Source organism: Dermacentor albipictus, chromosome 6 (assembly GCF_038994185.2).
Source record: "Dermacentor albipictus isolate Rhodes 1998 colony chromosome 6, USDA_Dalb.pri_finalv2, whole genome shotgun sequence".
NCBI classification, from domain to species: Eukaryota; Metazoa; Arthropoda; class Arachnida; order Ixodida; family Ixodidae; genus Dermacentor; species Dermacentor albipictus.
Window position 1 is genome coordinate 46,458,104 of NC_091826.1, and position 22,295 is coordinate 46,480,398.

A 22,295-nucleotide genomic window follows, 5' to 3' on the forward strand; every position below is an offset into this window, starting at 1 on the left:
AAATAATTGCGAAGTTCTAAGACGCGCTCTCATGTGTCATGAACGTTGCTTGTGACACATTGCAGTTGGTCGTACAAGTTCGCGTTACTTGTGAGCTGTTCGCATCTGAACAGCTGCAGCTACAACCAGAATATCTTGCTACAATCGAGTACACTGTACCCAAGTCACAAGCCTCAAGCATTTTGCATTTGCAACCACACCAGAATGCGGTCCCTATGGCCGGGATTTGAACCCGCGGCCTCTTTTGCTCATCAGCCTGATGCGTAAACTTATGATCACTATACCGACAGACAGGACAGGACTTGGCTTGGCTTGACCGGACCTGACGTGGCCTGACCTGACTGACGGAGAGATGGAGGGACAGATTGACAGACGCAGAAAAAAAAAGCGAAATCCGCGATAAAGCACGCATTTATTACAGTGTGCTGGGATGCAGCTTCTGCGCGGAAACCCTACCGAAAAGGTTAACGCGCACGAAGCGCTACACCCTGATCGCGCACTTGGTTTTCGGGTTCATCTTTGAACCCTCCTCGCAACCATAGACGCGCGCGAAGTCGCTAGAGTGCATCAGGGGCAAGTTGCAAATCATTTCGTGGTAGGGTCGCAGTCCGCACGAGAACCAGCAGTGGAAGGCGAACACGGCGGCGTCGCTGGGCACGGGTCCGAGGTTGATCGCCGGGGTCGCGTTCGCCCTTCTCGCCGCCTCCCAGGTTCTCCAGACCACGCGCAGAGCAGCGGCTGCGGCCGGAATGTCCGCGCCGACACCGTCTTCGTCTTTGGCAGAGGGCGCCAGACATCTGCGGCCGCATTTGCGGAACATTTCTTTTGTTCGCGAGCACTGTCTTGAGCATTGCCCCCCCCCCCCCCCCCCCCCCCCCGCCCCTATATAATCATTTACGCACTTCTACAGCTGCTGCTGTAGCCTCAGTCGGAGACTATTGCAAGATTCGGAAGATGGGTTCGTACCCTAGTGAATACTAGCCCCTTTCGTTCCACGGACGGACGAGCTGAGCTTGTAGTTAGTACTGTTTCATTTTTGTAGCATTCCTTTGCAGTGTTTTGCGGCGCTTCTGGTCGATGGCGCCGCAGGTAATCCCTCGGGGCAGCGCAAGCTGGAGCGAGTTTATTCTGACGGATGACGTAAAATGTGTTGACAACTGGGGTCTTTCGACGAAATTGGGCCATTTTCGCCCAGAATTCGGAATTACAGAGCGGCCCGAAATGGGTGAGAAGCAACGCCGTCAGCCGTAAAAATTAGAAATGAAAGAAGCGCATATATATAATCAGTAGAAGGGATACAATAGACGTCTGTTCGGTAAAATTAATAGCGCTAAGAAAAGGAACCATTGCTGCCTGCAGCTCCAGTCTACTTGGTCAACACTCTGAGGTACACTCTCGCTTCGTTTTGTTTTTGACAAGAGGTTATCAGACCTACAGTTCACAAGCTCACGTGGAAACATATTCCATTTTCTGACTTTCTGTCAGAAAAATTTGTCTTAGCTTAGAAATCTGTACTTGAATAAGTGTTCAATGCGCTCATGTCTCGCTACTCAAAAAATTGTGAGCGTGTTTGTCAGGATCAGTTTTAAATTGATCATTTGTGTGCTGGCAGAAAAACTTTACGCGTAATAACTTCGCACACAGCAATTGCTAATGGTGGGTAATTTATCCCCCTTCCGCAGTTGAGACCGAGAAGTGCAATGATCATGTTTTTAATGCAAGTGTCATTGCATTTCGATGTACATTTTAGAACATCGCCACATTATTGAGCTCGTTAATGGACACAAGCATACTACAATACTCCAGTATTAGTCGAACGTTTGACAGACTAAAGACAAAAAGAAAGATAGCATAGACACTGTCCTACATATACAAGCCTATAATTCCGAAAAAAACAATATCGTCAGATCTCTCGGCGACACTCCCAATGTCTGGCATGAAGCAATACACTGATCCTGCATAGCTGTGTACATTTTCAAGTTTAATATAAACATTCTTCCCACTAAGCGTGTCTAACAATTTCAGAGCACATACAAACCACGAAGCATTGATCCAATAGGGTTATCTCATGGCGTCACGTGGTAGCGCTATCTTACCTACATCGCATGCGACAACAGCGCCACACGTCGCAAGCAGGGGTCATGGACCCTGCTGCTTTATACTGGAATGTTGCCTCTTCCTTTTCACTCTCATTTTCCTTGTCACGTAGTTAAACCTAATCATCTGCGATTTGTTCTTTGCTATCGGAATGCTTCAAATATCGAATACTTCCTTTCTTCTGCGCTTTTCCGTAGCTTCTTTATCTGTTGGCATCAGCCACAGACGTGCTGAATGATTCCCAGCTGTACGACGGGGAATCAATGGACCGCATAAATGGACACTGTAATGATTTCCATCGCTTTTTATGCGAAGCATATTACTAGAGCTCAACCCAGCTCCTCAGGCGCGGCGGTGTCGCCTCCTAAACCACGTGACCCCGTGACGTCACGACAGAGGAGAAACGGGGCTCCAACTCGCGCCGTCGCTCGCGGCGTCGCCCCCCGCATCGGACGCGGTGAGCGTCGGGCAACGCAGCGTTCGGCGCGACAACGATTTATTCATGAAGTGCAACGCCGCAGACACGGACACCGACGACACCGGCTTTTCTGCGACACGAGCTCCTTAACGCTGTCACGTTAAAATAAAGGCTAGTATGCTTCGCATCCTGGGCTTAACCTTAGCTAAGCCACAGCAATTTTTTTTTTACTTGCCTAAAATTGGCGGCGGTAGTCTCTGAGGCGTTCGCCAGCCTCGCCACCGATTGGAAGTAGAGCGTGGCCGCCATTCGGACACCCAGTCCGGCCAGGGCGAGGGCGTAAGGCCTTCCCGGTCCCAGCCACGGGAACTCCAGCTCGGGCGGCACCAGGCTGTACCCGCGCAGGGTGCTGGCGTCCTCGATCTTCCACTCCTGGTTCATGAACCGGAACTCCGGGTCCCGCATGAGACCACGCATGGCGTCTTTGACGGCCACGTAGTTGTAGAGCGGCTTCATTTTCATGGGGGGCACGGATGCGTAGAAGGCGTTGACCTGCCGTCGAGAACGTGGAAGACGCTAGTTGGCTAGAGGGAGCGCACTCTGCGCTCTTGAAACAGTTTCTACTTTTGAGGTGCATATTTGTCCTACAACAATAATCGTCGTCTGCCTCAATTGCTTGCGCTTTCGTTTTTGAAAACGCTGCGCTCGCTACTTTTCTTTCCGGAATGCTATACGTCACGCTAAAAATGCGCATACTTTTCGTGACTTGAAAGTACCGGGAACGCAGTGTTAAAGAAAGGAAGTACGGGAAAGATAGATCACGATTATTCTTGTGGCACAAGATAAGCGCCAAAGGGAGGAATCTTTTAAAGGGCGTAGAAAAAAATTGCAACCTTTTAGGGTGCATCTTGTCCCCAAATAGTTATCGTAATGTGCCTGGTTTGCTCTTTCTTTCAGGAAAATTCTGCGTTCGCTATACGTTCCTGCACAAAACGCCGTGTCGTGTTGGTAACACAAATGCTGTTATCATTACGGCCGTATGCTGCGCGCGCAGCGTCATACTATATGTAGGCACGCGAGACAGGCGGTGAGTACGGCGGGGGGGGGGGGGGGGGGGCGTAGTGTGCCCCGAACTGTGCAAGGCTCTGTTAGAGGGTGGTACTAAACACTGCGTGAGATTGAGCCACCTCACTCTCGGTGGAGCGAGAAAAGACGGGACGTGTCTTCGCTTTACCTTTTCTTTCTTTCACATCCCGTCCATTCTCCGCATATGATATTGACCGCAAATAAAGAAAAATAAAGATTCCGGGGAGAAGCCAGGACCAGACTGCACGCGAACTGATGCAGGCATATCACATAAAGAAGATAGACCAAGACTGTGTTAGTGACACTTCCATTAGGTTGTTTCGATCGGAGATAGATTTTTTTGATAATCGGTTGCCCCGCTGGGCTGATCAATGTTCTTGGGAGCTGCGTTCTGCGCATGTTCTATTTGTCTATATATGCCCATGGGTTGCCGTGAATAAGACAGTTGAAAGTTACCGCCCATGTCGTATTTTTGTGTTCTCTTCCACTGTTCCCATCTTTATTTGCCATCAATATGATATGCAGTAAACACCAACTAGGCCAAACTGAAGTTCTTCTCGTCCGTACTCGTTGCTCCGAGAATAGCGAAGGTGCTTAGGTTCGACGAGAAAAGGACAAATTGAGCATTTCAATTTGCCGCGTGCTTGTTCTGCTATTCGTAATATTTGCCACTAACCTGTATAACGCAAATTCACAAGCGAAAGCAGATAAGGTTCGCCTATTTCCACGCCGAGTTTACAATTACACCCCAGAGGGTATTAAAGTTTCACTCCACACCCTCTGTTACGCCTAGCTATTACTCATTTAGCTCGTAGCATCTCATATTAGAGGTGTGGGCGAGAACATAATGTCACAACCAAAAATTTTCACACGCATAAGTGTGGTAATGGGTGCTTGGCACTTCTTCGAGCACCCTATAAGAAGAGTCTTCTGAGGATTGCCGCCAACTCCTATGAGCAGCAACTCGCCAGTACTTAAGGTAGAAATCTTCAATATTTTTGTTGACTGTACGGCAGAGCAGTGCCGATATGTATCGCCTAACGCAAGTCTCCGCTGGAAGATCTCTCCCGTGAATATTGTGAGCCCCGCCTTCGAACTCTAGGCCGCTGTCAATGATTCATTTTTGATTAAGACGTGGACTTCCTTGCTTAGGCAGTTCACTGCTAAGCGCGGCATATTAAAATACGGAAGTTTAATGGGCAGTAACGCGATGCAATGTGTAATTGACAGATGAACTCAACACCAACAGCCCGAAAGAAGCGGGAATTGTTTATCACAAGAACAACCTGGTCGCCTTGAATAGCCAATACAGGATGCTAAAAGGAGAGCAAACGAAAATGTACTTGAGTTTGGCAAGAGAACAAATAGAGTTTGCCCTGCGTCAGTGTGATATGTAACGCTGGGGGAAGTGTAATGTACCGACTGATAAAGGCGCATCGAATAAAGGAAACTAGTTACGGCCGGCGTCAGTATCTGGAATAAAACAGCGTATCAATTACGCTAATTGTCAACTAGTGCTTCATTTGTACATCACAGGCCATGCGCAATAAAACATTTAATGGAGAGCTTCTTTCGTCCCCGGAAGAATGTAACGGACTCCCACGTTTTCTGCCTCAAAAGCACATGCATATCACGGAACCACCTTCCACAGCTAGCTAGTGGCATCGTTTTTGAAATATTTTTTCTACTGATTATATATGACTTTGTATGTGTTGTATGATTTCAACGTTGTATTGAGGTTTCGTGTTATCCACGGTGTTGGATTAGCCTCTATTTCGTTGCGCTGCTAAGCGCGCAAGACCATAGGATCGAATCCCCGCCGCGGAGTCGGCATTTCGATGGGGGCGAAGTGCAAGAACTACCCGTGTTCCATGAAGTGGGAGCACGTTGAAGATCGGCAAGTGGTCAAAAATAGGATAGTCCGTAGTTCGCCAGAGGTGGAATGCCTCATAAACAAGTCGTGGTTTTGGCACGTAAAACACAAAAATTGTACTCAGATTGCGTGTGGTTGTGTAAGCTGTTTCGCTGTGCACACGCTATACAATAAAACCTCCTTACAACAATATTGAAACGTAATGTAGCGTTGGATGGATGGATGGATGGATGGATGGCGGCTATACCCTTTGTAACGGGCGGCGGCTGGCGCCACCTAGCCTTTTGTCCCCCCCTCCTATTTTATTATTATTCTTTTTTTTTGCCCAACCTAGTTTTTACTCCCCTCCCCCCCCCCCAAGATAACTATCTAAAACATTAGAGGAAACATTTTGTCCCCGATTTATGTTATTATCTATCCCTTGACTTCCTCCACCAATCCTCTAGCCTCCCCTTCGTTACTGCCACTCTTTTCTCATCTATTTGCCCTCGTTCCCCGGGAAAACCTAATGCCCCTTCCATATCTGCCTCTGTTCCCTCTGCCTGGGTCGGGCGAAGGGCTGTGCATCTCAGCACTATATGTTCAGTGGTCTCCATTTCTGCTCCGCAAGCTGCGCACCTAAGGTCCACGTCTTCAAATTTATCCCTGTATGTTTTCGTCCTCAAAACCCCCGTCCTAGCCTCGAATAATAGTGAGCTGCCCCGCGAGTTATCAAATAAGAGCTCTCTCTTAATCTCCTGTTTTTGTGACCTATACATTGATAGCGATGGCTTTCCGAGCATTCTTCTCACATTTTTCTTTCCGTCTCCTTCACCTCCTTTCCCACACTAGAACCACTTTGGATCCCCTCCCTCGGCTGTAGGTATCTATTCCTCAGCTTCCTCGTTCGGAGTGTCCACTTTGTGTTCAAACTTTTCATGTACAGATATTTGTACACTTTTCCTGCCCACCTTTTTTCCTCCAGTGCTGAGAGTCTCTGTTCAAATTTTATTTTACTTATTGCCTCTCTACCTTCAAATGACGTCCATCCCATGTCCCCCTGCACTCCCTCATTAGGGGTGTTCCCGTGTGCTCCTAAGGCCAACCTGCCTACACTTCTCTGTCTCGTTTCCATGCATGCCTGAACTTCCGATTTCATGCACAGTACTGAATTTCCGAATGTGAGGCCAGGTACCATAACCCCTTTCCATACGCCCCTAACCACCTCGTACCTATTATAGTTCCAAAGTGCCTTGTGTTTCATTACAGCCGAGTTCCTTGTTACTTCGTTATTGATATCGATATCGCACGTACTGCACTATGTGTCTGTATTGTGGTTCATCGTTACTTCTTTATATTCGTTATTTCCTGACATCTCTTTTCGCTATAACGAGGTTTCACTGCACCTGTTTCGTTCGCGCTTTCTTTTGTCTGTGTGCCATCGGTTATGCGTATTCACACTGACGACATTCTAAAATAAATCACTGCAAAAAATAAAAACGCCCACCTTCTCGGGCTTGGACATCGACCGGTACAAGAAGAGGGCCTCCTGGTACGGGTCCTTGGGCGGCGGCTTGCTGCTGCCCACCAGCGTCCGGTTTTCCTCGCCCAGCAGCTCCGCGAAGGCTCGCCAGACGTCGGTCGCCGTTTCGTGCACGTCCTGTAGAGTCGCCTTGGGCACGACCATCCAGATGTGGGCGTTGAGGGCGGAGCGGAAAGCCGCGTGCGTTTGTGCGAGGCAGTGGCTTCGGTGCGCGGAGAAGGCCTGCGATTTGCGGAGCGCTCGACTTTACTGTAACGACAGGTGCCGCTAACTCGCTAAGGTTTGTATTTTTCGGGGCCATTGACCCAGCCGAGCGTGCTTTGCGAACGCGTTTAAATGTGAATACGCTGCGTCAGGTTGCACACAGGCGTTATTAGAGCAATGCTGTTTCTTTTCAGCCAGTTCCTACTTTTGGAAGTGATAACGAAAGCCGGTAACATAGCTGCTCTGGAAATGTGTGAAAGTGTGAATATGCTGCGTCATGTTGCATACAAGCGTATAAGCGTAATACTGCTTTCTGTCTGCCAGGTCCTACTTCTGGAAATGACAATGAAATTCGGTTATATAGCTGCTTCGTGAGAACAATTTATTTACGCGATTCTGCCACAGCGTAGGCACCAGCGCTTCCCTCAACTTTTTTGTGGAATGTAGCTTTGTCGCGACGAAGTTTATTCGCTCATTACTTTTTGCCAACTCGCGTGCCGTAGTCGTAAAATACATTTAATACGCTCTTCTCGTACGTCTAAGGACGGACACTTAGCAAGCTCGAACTTTGGGCAAGACGTGAGATATTTTAGACTGGTATTACTAGATTTGATCTCGAAGCGCCAAGCCTGGCGTTTCGAAAATAACCCCGACGTCATGACGCAGCAGAATGTGTTAATGCGCAGAAATAATTGGGATGCGCGGTTGTCTTAATTCCTTCGCGCACGCCCGTTGTAGCGAGTACAGGAACAGAGTGAGGCACTGTTTCATGACGTGATGATGGATACAGCCCCTGGTTGGCAGTCGAAACTGGTTCGGTGAAACAACTGTTGCGGCAACTTAAATTTTAGGGGTGCGGGGACATTCGCCACTATTCCATCTGGTGTTATGATGGTCTGAACCCTTAGGTAATTGCAGGAAAGGAAATGACAAGTCGACAATACCACTCGATTGCTTGTTTTACCAAGTGCAGAAGGAACGTACTGCTTCTCTGTGAACGAAAGAGGAAAAAGAAACTTACGCGCAAAAAAAAAAAAGTGAGGCACTCGAGCCGTCAGCGTTAACCAGCGTCCTCCAACAACGTTGACTGGCGGGTAATGATTGTTTAGCGAACCGAAAAAAATTCCGCCTAGCCAGCGAGAACATTTAACAAATCGCACACATCTCGGACACCGAGTAAAACCTCCCGTCACGTTTTTTTCCACTTCGCCTTGCATTATTTTCCAGAGTAGTTGAAGGGGCGTAAACCGAAAATTATTCCACGGGCAGCAGAATATTACCCTACAGCAAAGTGAGAAGAAGTCCCGAGAAAAAATACCTCTTACCATGACGAGAAAAGGCTCCGCAAAGCAGAAAGCATGCAGATATAATGAACTCCTGCTGACGCCGCCCTGAATTTCAAGCGCAAGCTCGCCGTCACGTGACGGATTCTGCCAATGTCTGCTTGGGCCTAGTTAATCTTTCATCATTATGGAGGACTACATTTCAATCCAAAGAGCTCGGTGACTGAATTCGGCAAGTTTCAAGTTTGAAAAACTTCGGCCACAACGGCCAAAATACGAAAAAAAGATACCTCAAAATTTGTGAAGTCACACTGACCTGGCGTCGGTTGTTCTACCGAGCAAAAGTAAAACTTTGACAATTTATTCTCGTTTCCAGTACGCAACCTACTACCATGAAATTGGCTAACATATAGTTTTGAAACAATACTTTATCAGTTTATAAAGAGATTTTGGCATTTCGCTGAAATGTTCCTCTGATCTCTGAGCTCTGTGCGAAGACTAAGAGTGCTTGAAGGAGTATACATTTGTGCGTGGCCGTCTGACCAAATGCCCCATGTGTAGCTATAGCGAGACCGGCTCGACTCACACCCAAGCCAGCACGAGCCTCCGAGACACCCGGCGGCGAGCAACACACCAGCTGCTACATTAGCTGCGCGGTGGACAGTTTGTTTCCCACGCATAGACCGCGGTTTGATTCCCGGCAGTGGTGGGTATTTCTTTCCAGCAGCTAACCAACACGAAGGTAAGCAAGTTTCTTAAAAGCGAAGAAGATCGCGCATACGGCTGATCGTCGCGAAGGAAGCACTCATTAGAGTGACGCATATAGCATCGCTACTTACAGGACGTGTACGTGCTACGGGCTTACGTCGCGAGGTGACCACGCAGACAGTTTTGCCATAGAAGCGGTGGCGCCTCGCATCCACCCTTGGCGACTACGCTATAGTTCGACGGAGTACAGTTGAAACTCGATCTAATGAAGTGATGACCACGCTCGATTTATTTCGTTAAATCGGGAAGTTTGTACATTCGAGGAAAGCATTTTTCGGCTCTTCGAAATCTTAAATTGTAACGTAGCTACACGCCAAAAGGCTATCGCTGCATCGTAGTTGCCCCTAATGGGGCGACCTGTGGCGTAAACCATGACATAACGAAAGCAACCACCACCGCCTCTACCGAGGCGGTGTTGAGTCCGCATTTCCGCACATGGGCGTGGCATGCAGTCTCATCAAAATAAAGCTAGGGCCGCGACTAGGGCGCCTAGATGTTCCAACGCGTTAGCTTTAAAGCCCACGTTCGAGAAAAAACCCGTATGCGTCAAAATTCGAAAGAAATCGCCGTTCTTTTTTGCTCATCTATTACAGTAAAAAGCTTCGTTAAATCGACTTAGGCAAAGTTAGATACGTTAATTCGAGTTGATGACAACGTTCAACCCTATGGGCACCTGCCGCGTAACGGAAATTTCATCGTCAGATCGGGAACTTCGTAAAATCGTGTTTCGTTAGAACGAGTTTTAACTGTACTTATCGGAAAAACTTGGGGACGTCTGCACAAGGCGTCAGATTCATTCGAGAACTTCATTGTGCAATCACTGTCAATGGGTAGCAGCAGTACGGCAGGGTTACAGATGCATGACGTAAAAGCAAATTTGGACGCATACTCACGGACGCACACCCGCTCAGCAAGTCTACTCTGACGCCACTTTTAGCGCAAGGCGGCAGTCTCCGCCGCCGCATTTACTACGGCCGTACTGTTCACGCCGGCTGCAGACGCCCGTTCATACTTGTCTAGTCACTGCGTTTTCTGTTTTGATTGGATCGCGGTCGCTGCAAGACGGCGGTGCTGCTCCGCGGCATTTCTTGTAGCGCCAATTCATCTCGCTTTCCCTCCAATGACGTTCACGGTTCTGATCCGCACAAAATCCGTTAGCGCGATAGCACGAAAGCAACCACGTGGACATTAGGCGCCTGAACAAGAACGAACACGCTTGAAGATGAGGTGCCTCACAACGGTGGCTGGATGAAGAGCGACCCCAGCGCCATTGCCGGCGTCGCGCCTCAACAGTTTGCGAGACGAGAAAAGAGAACAACCGTCAGCGTTTGCTGCTTGAAGTCGTTCCGGTCAGACAACTGTGTATGATGCACAGTGTTGTAAGGGCAGCGCCGCACAGCAGGAACTCTAAGTGGCTGTACTCGCAAACGATCCCGCCAGTAGAGCAATGGAGAACGCCGGTCTGCAGCTCCGCGGCAAGCTTATTGAGCGAAACCGTGATCGCGTGCCCGTGACTAGGGTGCGTCGTTTTAACGCGACAGCGTTAAGGAGCTCGTGTCGCAGAAAAGCAGTTGTTGGCGGTGTTGGCCGTGAGCAAAAAATCCCGTAAGGCGATACATAAATAAAAAACTGGCTGTGGCCTAGCTAAGGTTAAGCCCACGATGCGAAGCATACGAGCCTCTTTTTTAACGCGACAGCGATAAGGAGCTCTTGTCGCAGAAAAGCCGGTGTCATCGGCGTCGGCTCAAGCGTGCGGCGCTTGCTCAGGCGCACATTTCGTTGTCGCACCGAACGCTGCGTTGCTCGACGCTCACCGCGTCCGATGCGGGGCGCGTAGTCGCTGCGCCGTAGCAAAGCCACCTAGAAAGAGTCTCTGTAGCATGCCGCAACCTTCGCTTCTCATTCCAACGAGGAGCTCTGTCTCCAGGAGGCATCTCACCTCGTGAGTGTCTAGCAGAGGCAAGCGCAGCTGCTTATATACAGCCGCGACGCCGTGAGCGATGGCGCGAGTTGGAGCCCCGTTTCTCCTCTGTCGTGACATCACGGTGTCACGTGGTCAGCCTTGAAGACGACGCCGCGAGCGACGGCGCGAGTTGGAGCCTCATTTCTCCTCTGTCGTGATGTCACGGTGTCACGTGGTATTGAAGGCGACACCGCCACGCCTGAGCAGCTGGGTTGAGCTCTAGTAATATGCTTCGCATAAAACAACCTCGAAGAAGGGCTGGGTGGGAATGGAATCAGGGTCTCCGGAGTGTGAGACGGAGATGCTACCACTCAGCCATGAGTTCGATGGTTCAAAGCGCGAAAAAAGCGCCTCTAGTGAATGCGGTATTGTTTTGCAGACAAACACACTGCGCGGCCCTCGCGTCTCAGGAGACCTCGCAAAACTCCGCGCTCGAGCCTCGCGTAAACGCGGCGACTTGCACCATCCACACCGGGACATCACGGCGACGGCGACGGCGCGAGTGTGCCTCGAGTGCCCGTATAAGTGCTTGTGCTCGATAAGTGCTCAATACAGCAGAGATTAAATCCGACATCGAAACACTGGTGACCCAGACAACACAGCTACGGAATGCCATGTAACGTTTTTTGTTTGGCACGAAATAATTTCCGAACCTTGCATGTGTTCTCAGGGATGAAATTCCGCAACGTCATTGCGTGTGGAAAGCACGACTCCTTACCTGCTCCTCGGAAGAGTAGTAGTAACTGGAGAGCAGCTTCGGGCTGGTGAAGTGTATCAGCGATTGTATCGAGAGCCAGCCGAAAAAGTCCAAAATCTTAGCCCCGAACGCGGCGTGCAGCATGAACACCGCCCTGAAGTATTTGGGGCGTTTGATGGTCACTGACGGGATGTTGTCGAAAGACTGGTTGAAGTGGCGGCGCAGCGCGGCGTTCCAGGTGTCGTAGTCGGTAGACGGCGCCACCGTTGGGATGTTGCGTGGGTGAAGCTCGAGGGGCATGCTGCGACCATGTCACGTGCTTCCTTTTTAGTGTTTTTTTTCTTTGACCAGCGAGGCTGTCAAAGAGGGCTACTAGGTACGCTCGAGAACGATACACATGCTAGCTTTCGTGGTTTTCTAAAAAAAAGCTAGATGTCTCATGACGTTTTTACTTCGCGAAAACGGGCAGAATGCAAGGAATATAATATGCAGAGTAATCTTGATGCGCATTGGTCAATTAGGGGCTAAATCAATATTACTAAGCCCAAGTTCTCGCATTATTTAGAGTACCTATATGAAAAGAGTATGTAGCAGGTGTTCTTTGTTTAGCTGCACAATGTTTTGGAGTGAAAGCATCATGCGCCCCATTAGGCGAAAATCCTTCGTAGTGGGCGTGACGGAAAAAAATGGTACCGAAAATGGCCGACGACGCACTGTGTAAAAACATGTCAGAAAGTGCTAGGATTGACGTCGAATGTATCCTGAGGTTCTTGCAAAAAAGTAAAATATTGTCTTTGAAGAGAGAATTTGCTTCGTTTTGATCTGGTTGGGAATCGAACCCTGGTCTCCACGGTGCAAGACGAGTACGTTTCGTCGAGGCCACGGCTGTCCTTCTTTTCGGCTTCGCGGTTCTGGCCAATCAAAGGTTCCCCTAATGCATGCGTCATTGCACACGTCACGTCTAAACATCTGGCTGACTAAAGGTGCGCACAGGAGCATTGAACACGTGACAGCGCAACTTACAGGGAAAAGGTGGCGCCACGTTAGGAGCCTATATAATGAGCGCGTTCATGATGTTTCGAGGTCTGCAAGCGGTACACCGCTCTCGCGTTCTCACGCGTAAGCAGTCTTCAGTGTCTCTTTAGAATTTTTCGAAAATTGCCTTTGGCGGATAGCACGAATCTAACCCTTGAGCTAGATTACTCGAAGAGGAAGTCATCAATTTTACGAGAGTTCAAGATGCTTATTTGAATAATTTGAGTAATTCGAGTAATGAACTTTTTTATTTAATTACATTACGTTGCGCATTTATGTTTGCTAGCCAGTGAGGTCACAAGGCGTGCCCACTTGGAAAGAAGTCTCAGGATTAAACCAGTTTCGAGATATTATACTTCCAACTGTCCGACAAAATGGATTGGGGTTCTATTTACTCTTGCGCTAAAATGCACAAAACAGCGTTTTCTCGAAAAAGTGCAACTGTGCATTTTTACCCCAAGTTTGACAGTGCATATCTCGAATCCGGTGCCATCCTCACAATTCGTTCCAAGTCGATATGCCTTGTACACTCGCTAGCTTCAACTGGCAGATCTCCGGAACCATATACACGCGATATGGGTTATATAACGCGCAAATTTATGCGAAACAGCGTCCATAATGAAACCCTGAAATAACCCTTAAACCCATAGGCAATATGCCTTTCACCTGTTACCTCGTCTGGTTTTTCCCAATTGTACAGCACGTTTCGCGCAAAATTAGCAATTGGAAACAAGAGTCGCAAGCTGTTGAGAAACTAAGTCATCTACTTAGGGAGAGAGGAGAGGCAACAGCCAAACAGGAAGGAAAAGTGAAAATTAACAAATGTAACCATTATACTTGAGAATATTTATGGATCAAGATCTTTTTACTTAAAAAGCAAGTAGGGAAAACACCGCCGGAAGTGCAGAACAATTCAGTGTGTTTTGAGTGACGCCTCTACAATTATGAGTCGAACCACCTGACGTATAGCCACTTCTTTGCCGTGCTTATGTGCGTGTTTTTCTAACTTATCGCTGTGGACGCAGCGCGTCTAGAACCACAGCGTCCTGCGCGCTATGCGGTTGCGCGGGACTGGCGGCCATGTATCGTTACTCAACTTTCCAAATAACAATACGCAAGTTTTGGCGCTTGAGAGAGCAGTAAACGAAGGATCGAAAAGAACTGGGATTGTTCGGCAAATATATGTTTCTCTATTATTCATCAAGAGCTACTTCAATAAACGCTACTATAGTCGGACACAATTTAAGCCTGCTTTGAAGCCCTGTCCATGCTCTCATAACCGCCAATCACTGTTCCTCCGCGAGGCTGCAAGTAATTCGTACTTCATATATTCTTGTTACCCAAATAAGGCGGTAACCACAGAAGAAAAATTATTACCACGTAATTTTATACGTTTTCTTTCGCTTCTTATAGCGGTATGGCGAAAGCCTAATTTGTTATTGAACTGAAGTAGAATGGTTGCTTTGGTACAAATATATATTGTCAATTTTCACTTCCATTGGCAGTGAAGTTTCATGAGTAAAACGGGCTAAGCAGTTAAATGAACTGTACCATAGACTTTTCAAGAGTGAAATGCTCAGACTCCATGCACCTTGTACATGTCTGTTGAACGGCTCATTGCTTCCGCCGATGAAAAGACACTTCAAGAACAGTGGACACTCCGAATTTTTCAAGAGTATGACGCCATTTTGAAAAGGCCGTATAACGATGATTTTGTTTGCTTCTGTGATTGACTGGCAGAGCAACACAACTCCGAGCGGTCCGTGTGCCTTGGTTGCTAACTGCCGTTTTCTTAAAGTTGTACTCTACTACTGGAATTTTTGGAGAAATATGGGAGAGACCTTTGCCCTGCAGTGGGCGTAACCAGGCTGATGATGATGATGACTGGAATTTTTCATTTTACATTTTCGCTTGTTTACTTGTTTTTGGCAGCGTTCTCCCTGCCCTTCTTTCCTGCGCGAGTCCATTTGATGTGGTTCCTTGTTTGGCAATTAAAGTAGAGTTGTATCTCGCAGGCCTAACTGTGAGATGCGACTTATTTCATTTCTCTTTGGCGGGTTTACGCGTCTTTATGGCGAATGGTGGACGTTATTCATATTTGTACTAGTAAAGGTACCCCCCCCCCTCATTTGCATGGAAAGGTTAACTTGGGTCCGTGCATAATACATAATACTTCGGGGCCAAGTAGTGATTACGAAACTATAGATAGTCCGGGAATGGTCAACCAATGCCCGTGCGTCGAAGTGCGTATATACTTCAGTTCGTGGGCGTGGAGCCGCTTTCTTCGTTGCACAAAACATGCCGAGCTCTCTCGACTATCTTTGATTACCCGCGTATAGCATCAATCGACTTCCATCCAACGCCTGGAAATATTCTACTCTCATCACATGGGTAAGCCTGCGACTGTGGGTGCAGAATGCTTTCACGTGCAATCAAGCCCGCTAATTATGACTCACGTGCACGGTGACACGACAAAATTGCTGAAGAATTCTCACTGATCCACGGGGCGCTTATCACCGATTATCCTTGTTAAACCACCGATTATCATTGTTACACGCAAGAGATTCACCCATGCGTAGTTTCCCCTATTCAACATTTACGCTGCGTGCGATGCCAGCGTGGCTTTGAAGCTTTCAGAAGGGGGGTGCAATGTTCACCATACCTGTCGGCCATGGTGTTCTCGTAGGACGTGGAGGCCCCAAATTTGCTGCTCATTTCAATGAGGTCTTTGAAGAGCTGATCGGAGCGCCCCTTGTCCTTGGCCAGCTTCGGTGTAGACGCAAAGGTGGCGTACGTCAGCTTGAAGTGGCCCAGGATTCGCTTCGTCATCCTGTGCCGCTTCAGCATCTCAAGTGTGGTTATGAACTCCTTGTCCAAGCTGAAGGTGACAGCGGGCGACTCTCTGGCGTTGTTGCTGACACTCACCTGCACGTGACACCATCGGCGAGAAATGTTGAAGCGACGATGAATAGCGATAATAATTTAGTCTAATTTAGAATAATAGGAATTATGATAATTTAGGCTCAATTAGCCAATAGACGACTTGCGAAATTACGATAGTGCGCTTTTCTTTTCAAGCCTTTAAAGCAGACTTCTACGTGAGGAATTACATTCAAACAATTAATTGTAATCCATTACATTTCTCGCTAATTTTGCAAATTAACGAATACTTCGTTTAATCGATAACGCTCGCGGTTCCCCAATAAATTTCACAGCGAAGCTGTATGTAGCTACAATGTGGTGGTGGTCGATGTCCGCCTACACGGATCGCGTCGAAACAAAAAAAATTTCGTCTCCAGTTCCTCGCGAATGCTTTCTGGCTCTCAATCTAATCTAAGTATCTCGAAAAAATTTGACTGATATTGCCCGCTCAGACAAATCTATCATTACGCTGTTTCATTTATTTGTCATAAAGAAGTTAGTTCACAGTGAAGTTGCCAACGCTGGAGAGTTCCGGTCTGCTGGCAATACATGGCCGACTATGCAGGGAGTATGATTGTAAGAAATGGCTGTAACTCTTGTTTCATGGAAACTATCGCGAAACAAATTATATGAAAATTAGCCTCTAAGAAGAATCTCACAACGCGCAGGAGCTTCATCTGCTTTTTCTAATCGCGTAGTTCACAGTGAAGTTGTAAATATTGTGCAATTCGCGTTTTCCCATCAATACACGGACTTCTACGGGAAGGGAACGGACAACCCCGTCTTTGTATGCTAGAATAAAACTCAAGCCCTTGCAAGTTTAATTCAGGTAAATATGTAAGAATTACGCTCAATCGCTAATTACAAACGAACATTTTATTTCATGCACTCCTTTGGACTGCGCTCCAGTCAACGTGTATCGTAGCTGGCATCGAGGATCAGTTTAACGGCCACCTGCGTCCTATGCACACTGTTGACACGAGTGGGCGTTGTTTTTTGTGGTTGCGTCATAGTCGCCTAGGCGACCTTATGATATATGTGTACAAATATACAGACACACGCTGATGCGTCGATTGAGGTAAAACGTACCACAGCTTCGCTGCTCGATCGTCCTTCGCAGAGTGAAAGCGCTGATGAGTTTTTTCTCTTTTTTTCAGTAATCAATTACATGTAACCAGTTACTGTATCGACGGGACAAGCTGTAACAGACGCTGCAGCTTTCAGAACCTGAATTAGGCGGGAACTGCACCAGAACACCAGAGATCGCGCCATGCGTCAGCATCGAGGATGCTTCAGACAAAACCCCGGAGCTCAGTAGTTGTATCCTGGCCTTTACGCTGCACCTGATGTTGGGCGACGAATGGAACCGGTACATTGCAATGTTTCTTTTATCAACGGCAACTTATCGCGTTATTGCTAGGATGATATTTTGTAACTTTGGATTGGCCATACCACCTTCTCCAAGTATCTGCAACAAGGATGCGCCGAGCTTCATAGTGGCCGCAGATGCTGAGGAACCGTACACGTTAGCAAGATGCTTAGAAGCTAGAACACTGCCTTACGTCCCATCACGCATATAATGTCTTCACCAAAAAAAAAGAGAGAAAAAAAACGCGGGAAGATGAGCGCATCAATCCTGAAAAGGAATTGCTAGTGAAGATGAGCATTGTGTGAATATTTGCACAAGAATATCTGCAGAGGTACTGCAAGTGCCAGGCCAGTTGGTTCCGCCTGTGGTATCTGTTTAGGGTTCATTTATGCTCGGAGAAGTAACGAATTGCTTTCGAGTATACCTCTCCTTTACTGTCGTGGGGTAGTAATTCGCAAACCTCCACTGTGCGGTTATCCTTGTGTGACGTTACCGGTGGTGAGGAGAGCGTTTTCGCATTCTTCTCTCTTGACAGCTAGCGTTTTGCGACGCTGTCGCTGAGGCGCCCCACCTCCGGTAACGAAAGAAGGTCGCGCACACTGAACGGGGTTACGAACTGGCCCCCGAGGAAGGGGCGCTCGAACTACCCGTTGGCTGGCTCTCACGTACGCGTATAACACGTGATAAGTATAATATAACACGTGATGCAAAACAGTGCCACCAATCACCTCTCAAAGCACACAAAGCGCTTTCTCGGATCACAACCGGGATTGGTTCCTTCACAAATAATTTAACGTATTCATGGCAAACAGGAACGTGGTTGGTACCTTCAAAAATCTTTCAACTTACAGTATCCATCGACAGGACAGTTTTCTGGTTCAGAACAGAGCAATATGCTTCGAACAGCTCCAAATGAGTCATTAGACACATTCCGCCTTGCTATCCACGTGTTGCACCTAAAGTTTTATTCATATAGTAAAGAGACTTCGAGAACCATAATTTGTAGGGATATATGGCAAAGAATTTTCATGGTGGCGTATGCCTTTGACTACATCGAACAGTCACTGTAAGTGTTTGTCTTTAAGGGCTGTAAGTAATTGGTTGTAAGTGTGTATACGCTTTATACGTGTTTTTTTATATAATTTCTTCATTCCTTACTTAATTCTTATGCTTTTGTTTTCCTTTTTGGCTTCGCCTACCCCCTCCCCCCGGCCCCCATATTTTTGAGGCTATCACTTTCCTTTATACCTTACTCTACGCATCGTCATATCCTACTCCTCCTCCCCCATATATATTGGGGGAGAGTGAACTACTTGTAAATAACGCGTTGCGTAGGAAATCAGTTCCTCCTGGGATGAGGAGAGTGATCTGTGTCTAAAGGTTGGTTCAGCTGCATGCTTTGTTGTACAAGTGGTAAAAGCAAAAAGCAGATCACCAGCGATGAAAGACTTAAATGATAAGACAGTAAACGTAGGTAAAAAACCTGAACGTTTTTAGTGCCCCGCTACTTCCAGTGATTCGCAGTGATGAATTCCGCCTCTTGTCAGCTGTCAAACCGCATTTGACGAAGACATCAAACCGCATTAGTCGAAGATTATCTAAAAAAATGGAGAAGCAGCTAGCGAACGAAAAGGTGGGCTGAGACCTCACAGTAAATATCTCGCCTTGCCTTGGTCTCGTCTCTTGATTCCGACCATATTCAAATATGCATCACCAAGTGGCGCAAAATTCTACTATTTAATGTCAATAGCGTTTTGATCTTTCCGTGCCAGCCAATCTGCGTGTGCCCATTTATTCTTTGCGTAAGTAGGTGTCGGCATGGGCACAGAAAATTATATATGCAGGAAACCAGTGCTTTCGAGAGAAGTGATTGTACCAGGCTGGAATATCGTGGTATCGAGCTGTAGGCTTACTTTTCTTTAATTATTGTTTCATTTTTCCGGGTTACCCAAGCTTCCCGAATTCCTTCATTCATCGCGTGAATAAGCGGGGACACGAGCACGAGGAGGTATGTATGCAACGAGCCGGTACTTTCGAGAGAAGAGATTCATCCTGGCAAAACATACATTGTAGTGGCCTATAGGCTTACCTTTTTTCATTTTTTCGTGCAAGCCAATCTGCTCCTGTCTGTTTATCCATCGCGTAGCCATGCATCGTCAGGCGCACGGGAACTGATGTACACAAGCACCGAATCAGCGCTCTCGATATAACTGGTTGGACCTGGCTAAGCCGATATTGTAAGGGGCGATAGGCTTACATTTTAGAGCGAAGCTTTCAGCCTGTGGTTGGTCGGGTTGGTCGGTCTTTGCCACGTGCTCGCACAAAAAATTCGGCCAATACCGCAGACATTGCAAAGAAGCGCGAAGCGCAATGTGTGCGGCTCATCCAAGAGGCGGCACATGATGCCATCAGGTGACACCATCTCTTGACGATGACGTCACTGCGCGACGTCACGTATGCTGTGATGAAATCATCAGGCGATATCGTCACGTGACGATGCCATTTGTACCTAATGTAACGTTTGACGTGAGGGTCATCGCGCCATCTATGGTTTGACGTCGTCATGTCAGTGTGTCGTGATGACGTAATCACGTTACGTCATCACGTGAAACGTCACCTCACCACCGGATGTTAACGCCCAGTGTTTCGCTTCATGGGCCATATAATGCTATCGAATTTATAGATGCCCCCATCCGCAGTTGTAGAGGCGGTTTTCCACAGCTTCGCGGGACATTCACTTTCGCAGGGCCGGGATGGCGAGTCAACTTTTTTTGTAGAACATTTTTGTTTTCCCGCTTGGGTTGCCTCGCGGCACAACGTCCGTCCGGAACCAGAAATATAAATATGTAGGCCCGTTTCATAGAAAAACTGCAATAGTGACTTAAAGATGTGTTCTCCATAATCCATCTTTCGTTCTGTTCAGCTTGAGCTCTGTTTGTTCAATTTCACAGCTTTCCGTATACGTTTCCGTATACCGCCATACCTCTACGCGAATGATGGCAGTCGTGTGCAGTTTCGCCGACATGTAGAAGATCCCGTCGATGAGACTGGCTGAAGGATCCACGTGGTCTGGCCACGTGATGCCGCCTTTTTTGAGGGCCTCCCTCACCTCCTGGACGTTGCTGCCGCGGATTACGCTCTCGCAAACCTGCAAATAGGCGGCCGCTTTCTGCAGCGGCGACTGCTCTTGATCCGGCACACTCATATTCCGCAGCCTGGTCGTTACATTATTGAAAGAGTCGCGCCGGATACGGTGCACCGTGCTGATGTCGTTCTTGAGCCGACTCATCTGCAAACGTAGGAGGTAAGAAAAAAAACCTCAGTGCCCTTCCACTCTGTGAAGAACGATGACACGCGGAGCTGTGTATATGTGGGCTCCTTAACGGCGGAATGCGCCTGTGCCGTGGGCAGGCCCAGCATTGCACTATCTTCGGTATCGGTCCACGTATGGGGAGTGCTTAACGCCTGCGTCACCTCTGCCGTGGCTCATCCCAGTACTGCACTATCTTCTGGACCTGCCCACGTATGGAGTTTTGTGTCCACACTCGAACGCGATTCCGGGGGAACTAGCCATAAAGAGCTTGGCTGTAAAATCGCTTGAATGTAACCAAATAAAAGGCATACGCAGCCAAGCAAATTCCTTGCTTAGGTCGCCCGCAAAAAGAAGAAAAAGAAAGAAATCTAAGCCTATGGGCACGTTACTAGGTTAGCCCAGCAAGCTACAATCACTTCACTCGAAGGTACTGGTTTTGGGCGTGTATAATTTTCTGGTCCGCGTGCCGACGCCATCCTAACCTAGTATACCCTATTATCAATTAATTATTTAATATTAACTAAATAATTAATGGTGAATACGAACACGGGAGCAGTTTTCAATATTGCCCGAAGGTCGAGGCAGTGACTGCTGCATACGGAGGTCTAGCGTTGCGCTCGAATTCATCAGACGCTGTTCTAACTATACACGGGTGCGACACGTTTGCGCCACGTCGCACGCATGGATGCCACTGCTGGACGGCAGGAACAACGCCCTCACCGCTACCAGGCGTCACAAAACGCGGGCAAGGCAGGGACTGCATTGGCGCTGCAGGGGTCGTACATCGATGGCGCTCGAGATGAGACCAACGGAAAACGGTAAGCTTAATTGAGCGCCCAGTGAAAAAGAAATAGTAGATAACGTTCGTTTCACGTCTGCCAGAACATATACGCGTGCCAGCAGCGGAAGACAGAAAGTTGGCCTTCCCCTGCCGTCGAGGCGACTGATCGTAGCGTTGGCGGTACGTTCGATTCGCTTCGTCGTTTTTGCATGCAAACGCACCTTGCGTCTCTGAAGACTAACACTCTACGCGCGACCACCCCATGTACCTTCACCGGACAGCGCGACAGCGGCGACAGCGCGGAGGACGCCGACGGCGTGGGTGCACACCGAGTGTCCGTGTAATTGCTATCGCAACGAAACCGCGCCCGCCTTGTTCTTTACGTGTGCCTGTGCATGTCCGTGCAATTCGCGCACTGCTCGTCCCCATGCTTACGAAAGTTTGGTGTTTCCTACATACTGGTGAGGAGAACACATACCTCGATGCTGCAGATGTGTTGGTAGTAGTTGTCGCACGGCCTGTTTCTCTCGTCGATGGCGTTGGTTAAGAGGGCCGCATACTCGGCGCACGCCGCAGTCGGGCACCCGGAACTTTGCGTGGAAGGTTGAGCGCGGTAACGCAAGGCCAACGTCACGGCGACGCCCAGGAGGACAGTGAGAGCGACCGCGACAGCTGCGCCGATGACGAGGCAGGCACGGAAGGTTCGTTGGCGCTCACGGCGATGGGCCTCTTCGACCGGATCGTGGATGCCCAGCGCCGACAGGTCGACCTGCAGCGAGCGCGACGGCCAGCCTGTCGTGACTCGCGGGGCACGAATTCAGAGCGAGATTTTACACTGTCTTCGAAATCACGAGCGTGCCGTCGGCCACCCTCATAGGCTGTTCTTATGGCATAGAAACAGAAGTCTAGGTTCTCGGCTGTCCCAGTGTGCGTATATACACGCACACTGTGACGAACCACTGTA

The 22,295-nt window shown here is 48.3% G+C and overlaps 2 protein-coding genes across 6 annotated transcripts in view; both read right to left on the reverse strand.

Moving 5' to 3' along the window:
- Positions 1 to 383: 383 nt before the first annotated feature.
- The window catches only part of LOC139061031 (EEF1AKMT4-ECE2 readthrough transcript protein-like), a 186,164-nt gene continuing 164,252 nt past the window's right edge, over positions 384 to 22,295 (reverse strand). For 4 of the 5 annotated variants that reach the window (XM_070540458.1, XM_070540455.1, XM_070540459.1 and 1 more), the window contains one exon: positions 384 to 797. In XM_070540458.1, the coding sequence (XP_070396559.1) occupies positions 482 to 797 (316 nt within the window). In that variant the 3' untranslated portion in view covers positions 384 to 481. Of the gene's footprint in view, positions 798 to 21,961; positions 22,101 to 22,295 lie in introns of those variants that run through there. The other variant, XM_070540457.1, reaches the window with a different exon arrangement.
- LOC139061414 (uncharacterized) lies at positions 905 to 22,138 on the reverse strand. Its single transcript, XM_070541409.1, has 7 exons — positions 21,810 to 22,138; positions 20,221 to 20,526; positions 15,609 to 15,871; positions 11,933 to 12,212; positions 6,961 to 7,218; positions 2,751 to 3,067; positions 905 to 935 (listed from the first exon to the last, which is right to left on the reverse strand). Exons 2-7 carry the CDS (start codon positions 20,524 to 20,526, stop codon positions 905 to 907), a joined length of 1,455 nt encoding a protein of 484 aa, XP_070397510.1. The 5' UTR covers positions 21,810 to 22,138.

Bases quoted from the DNA above. Each gene is read 5' to 3' on its own strand.
- LOC139061414 (XM_070541409.1), bottom strand. From the start codon at position 20,526: ATGAGTCGGCTCAAGAACGACATCAGCACGGTGCACCGTATCCGGCGC. The intron at 15,872-20,220 runs GTATGGCGGTAT...TGTCACGTGCAG, and splicing joins CTGCCATCATTCGCGTAGAG to GTGAGTGTCAGCAACAACGC. The intron at 936-2,750 runs GCAAGTAAAAAA...ATCTTGCAATAG, and splicing joins ACTACCGCCGCCAATTTTAG to TCTCCGACTGAGGCTACAGC.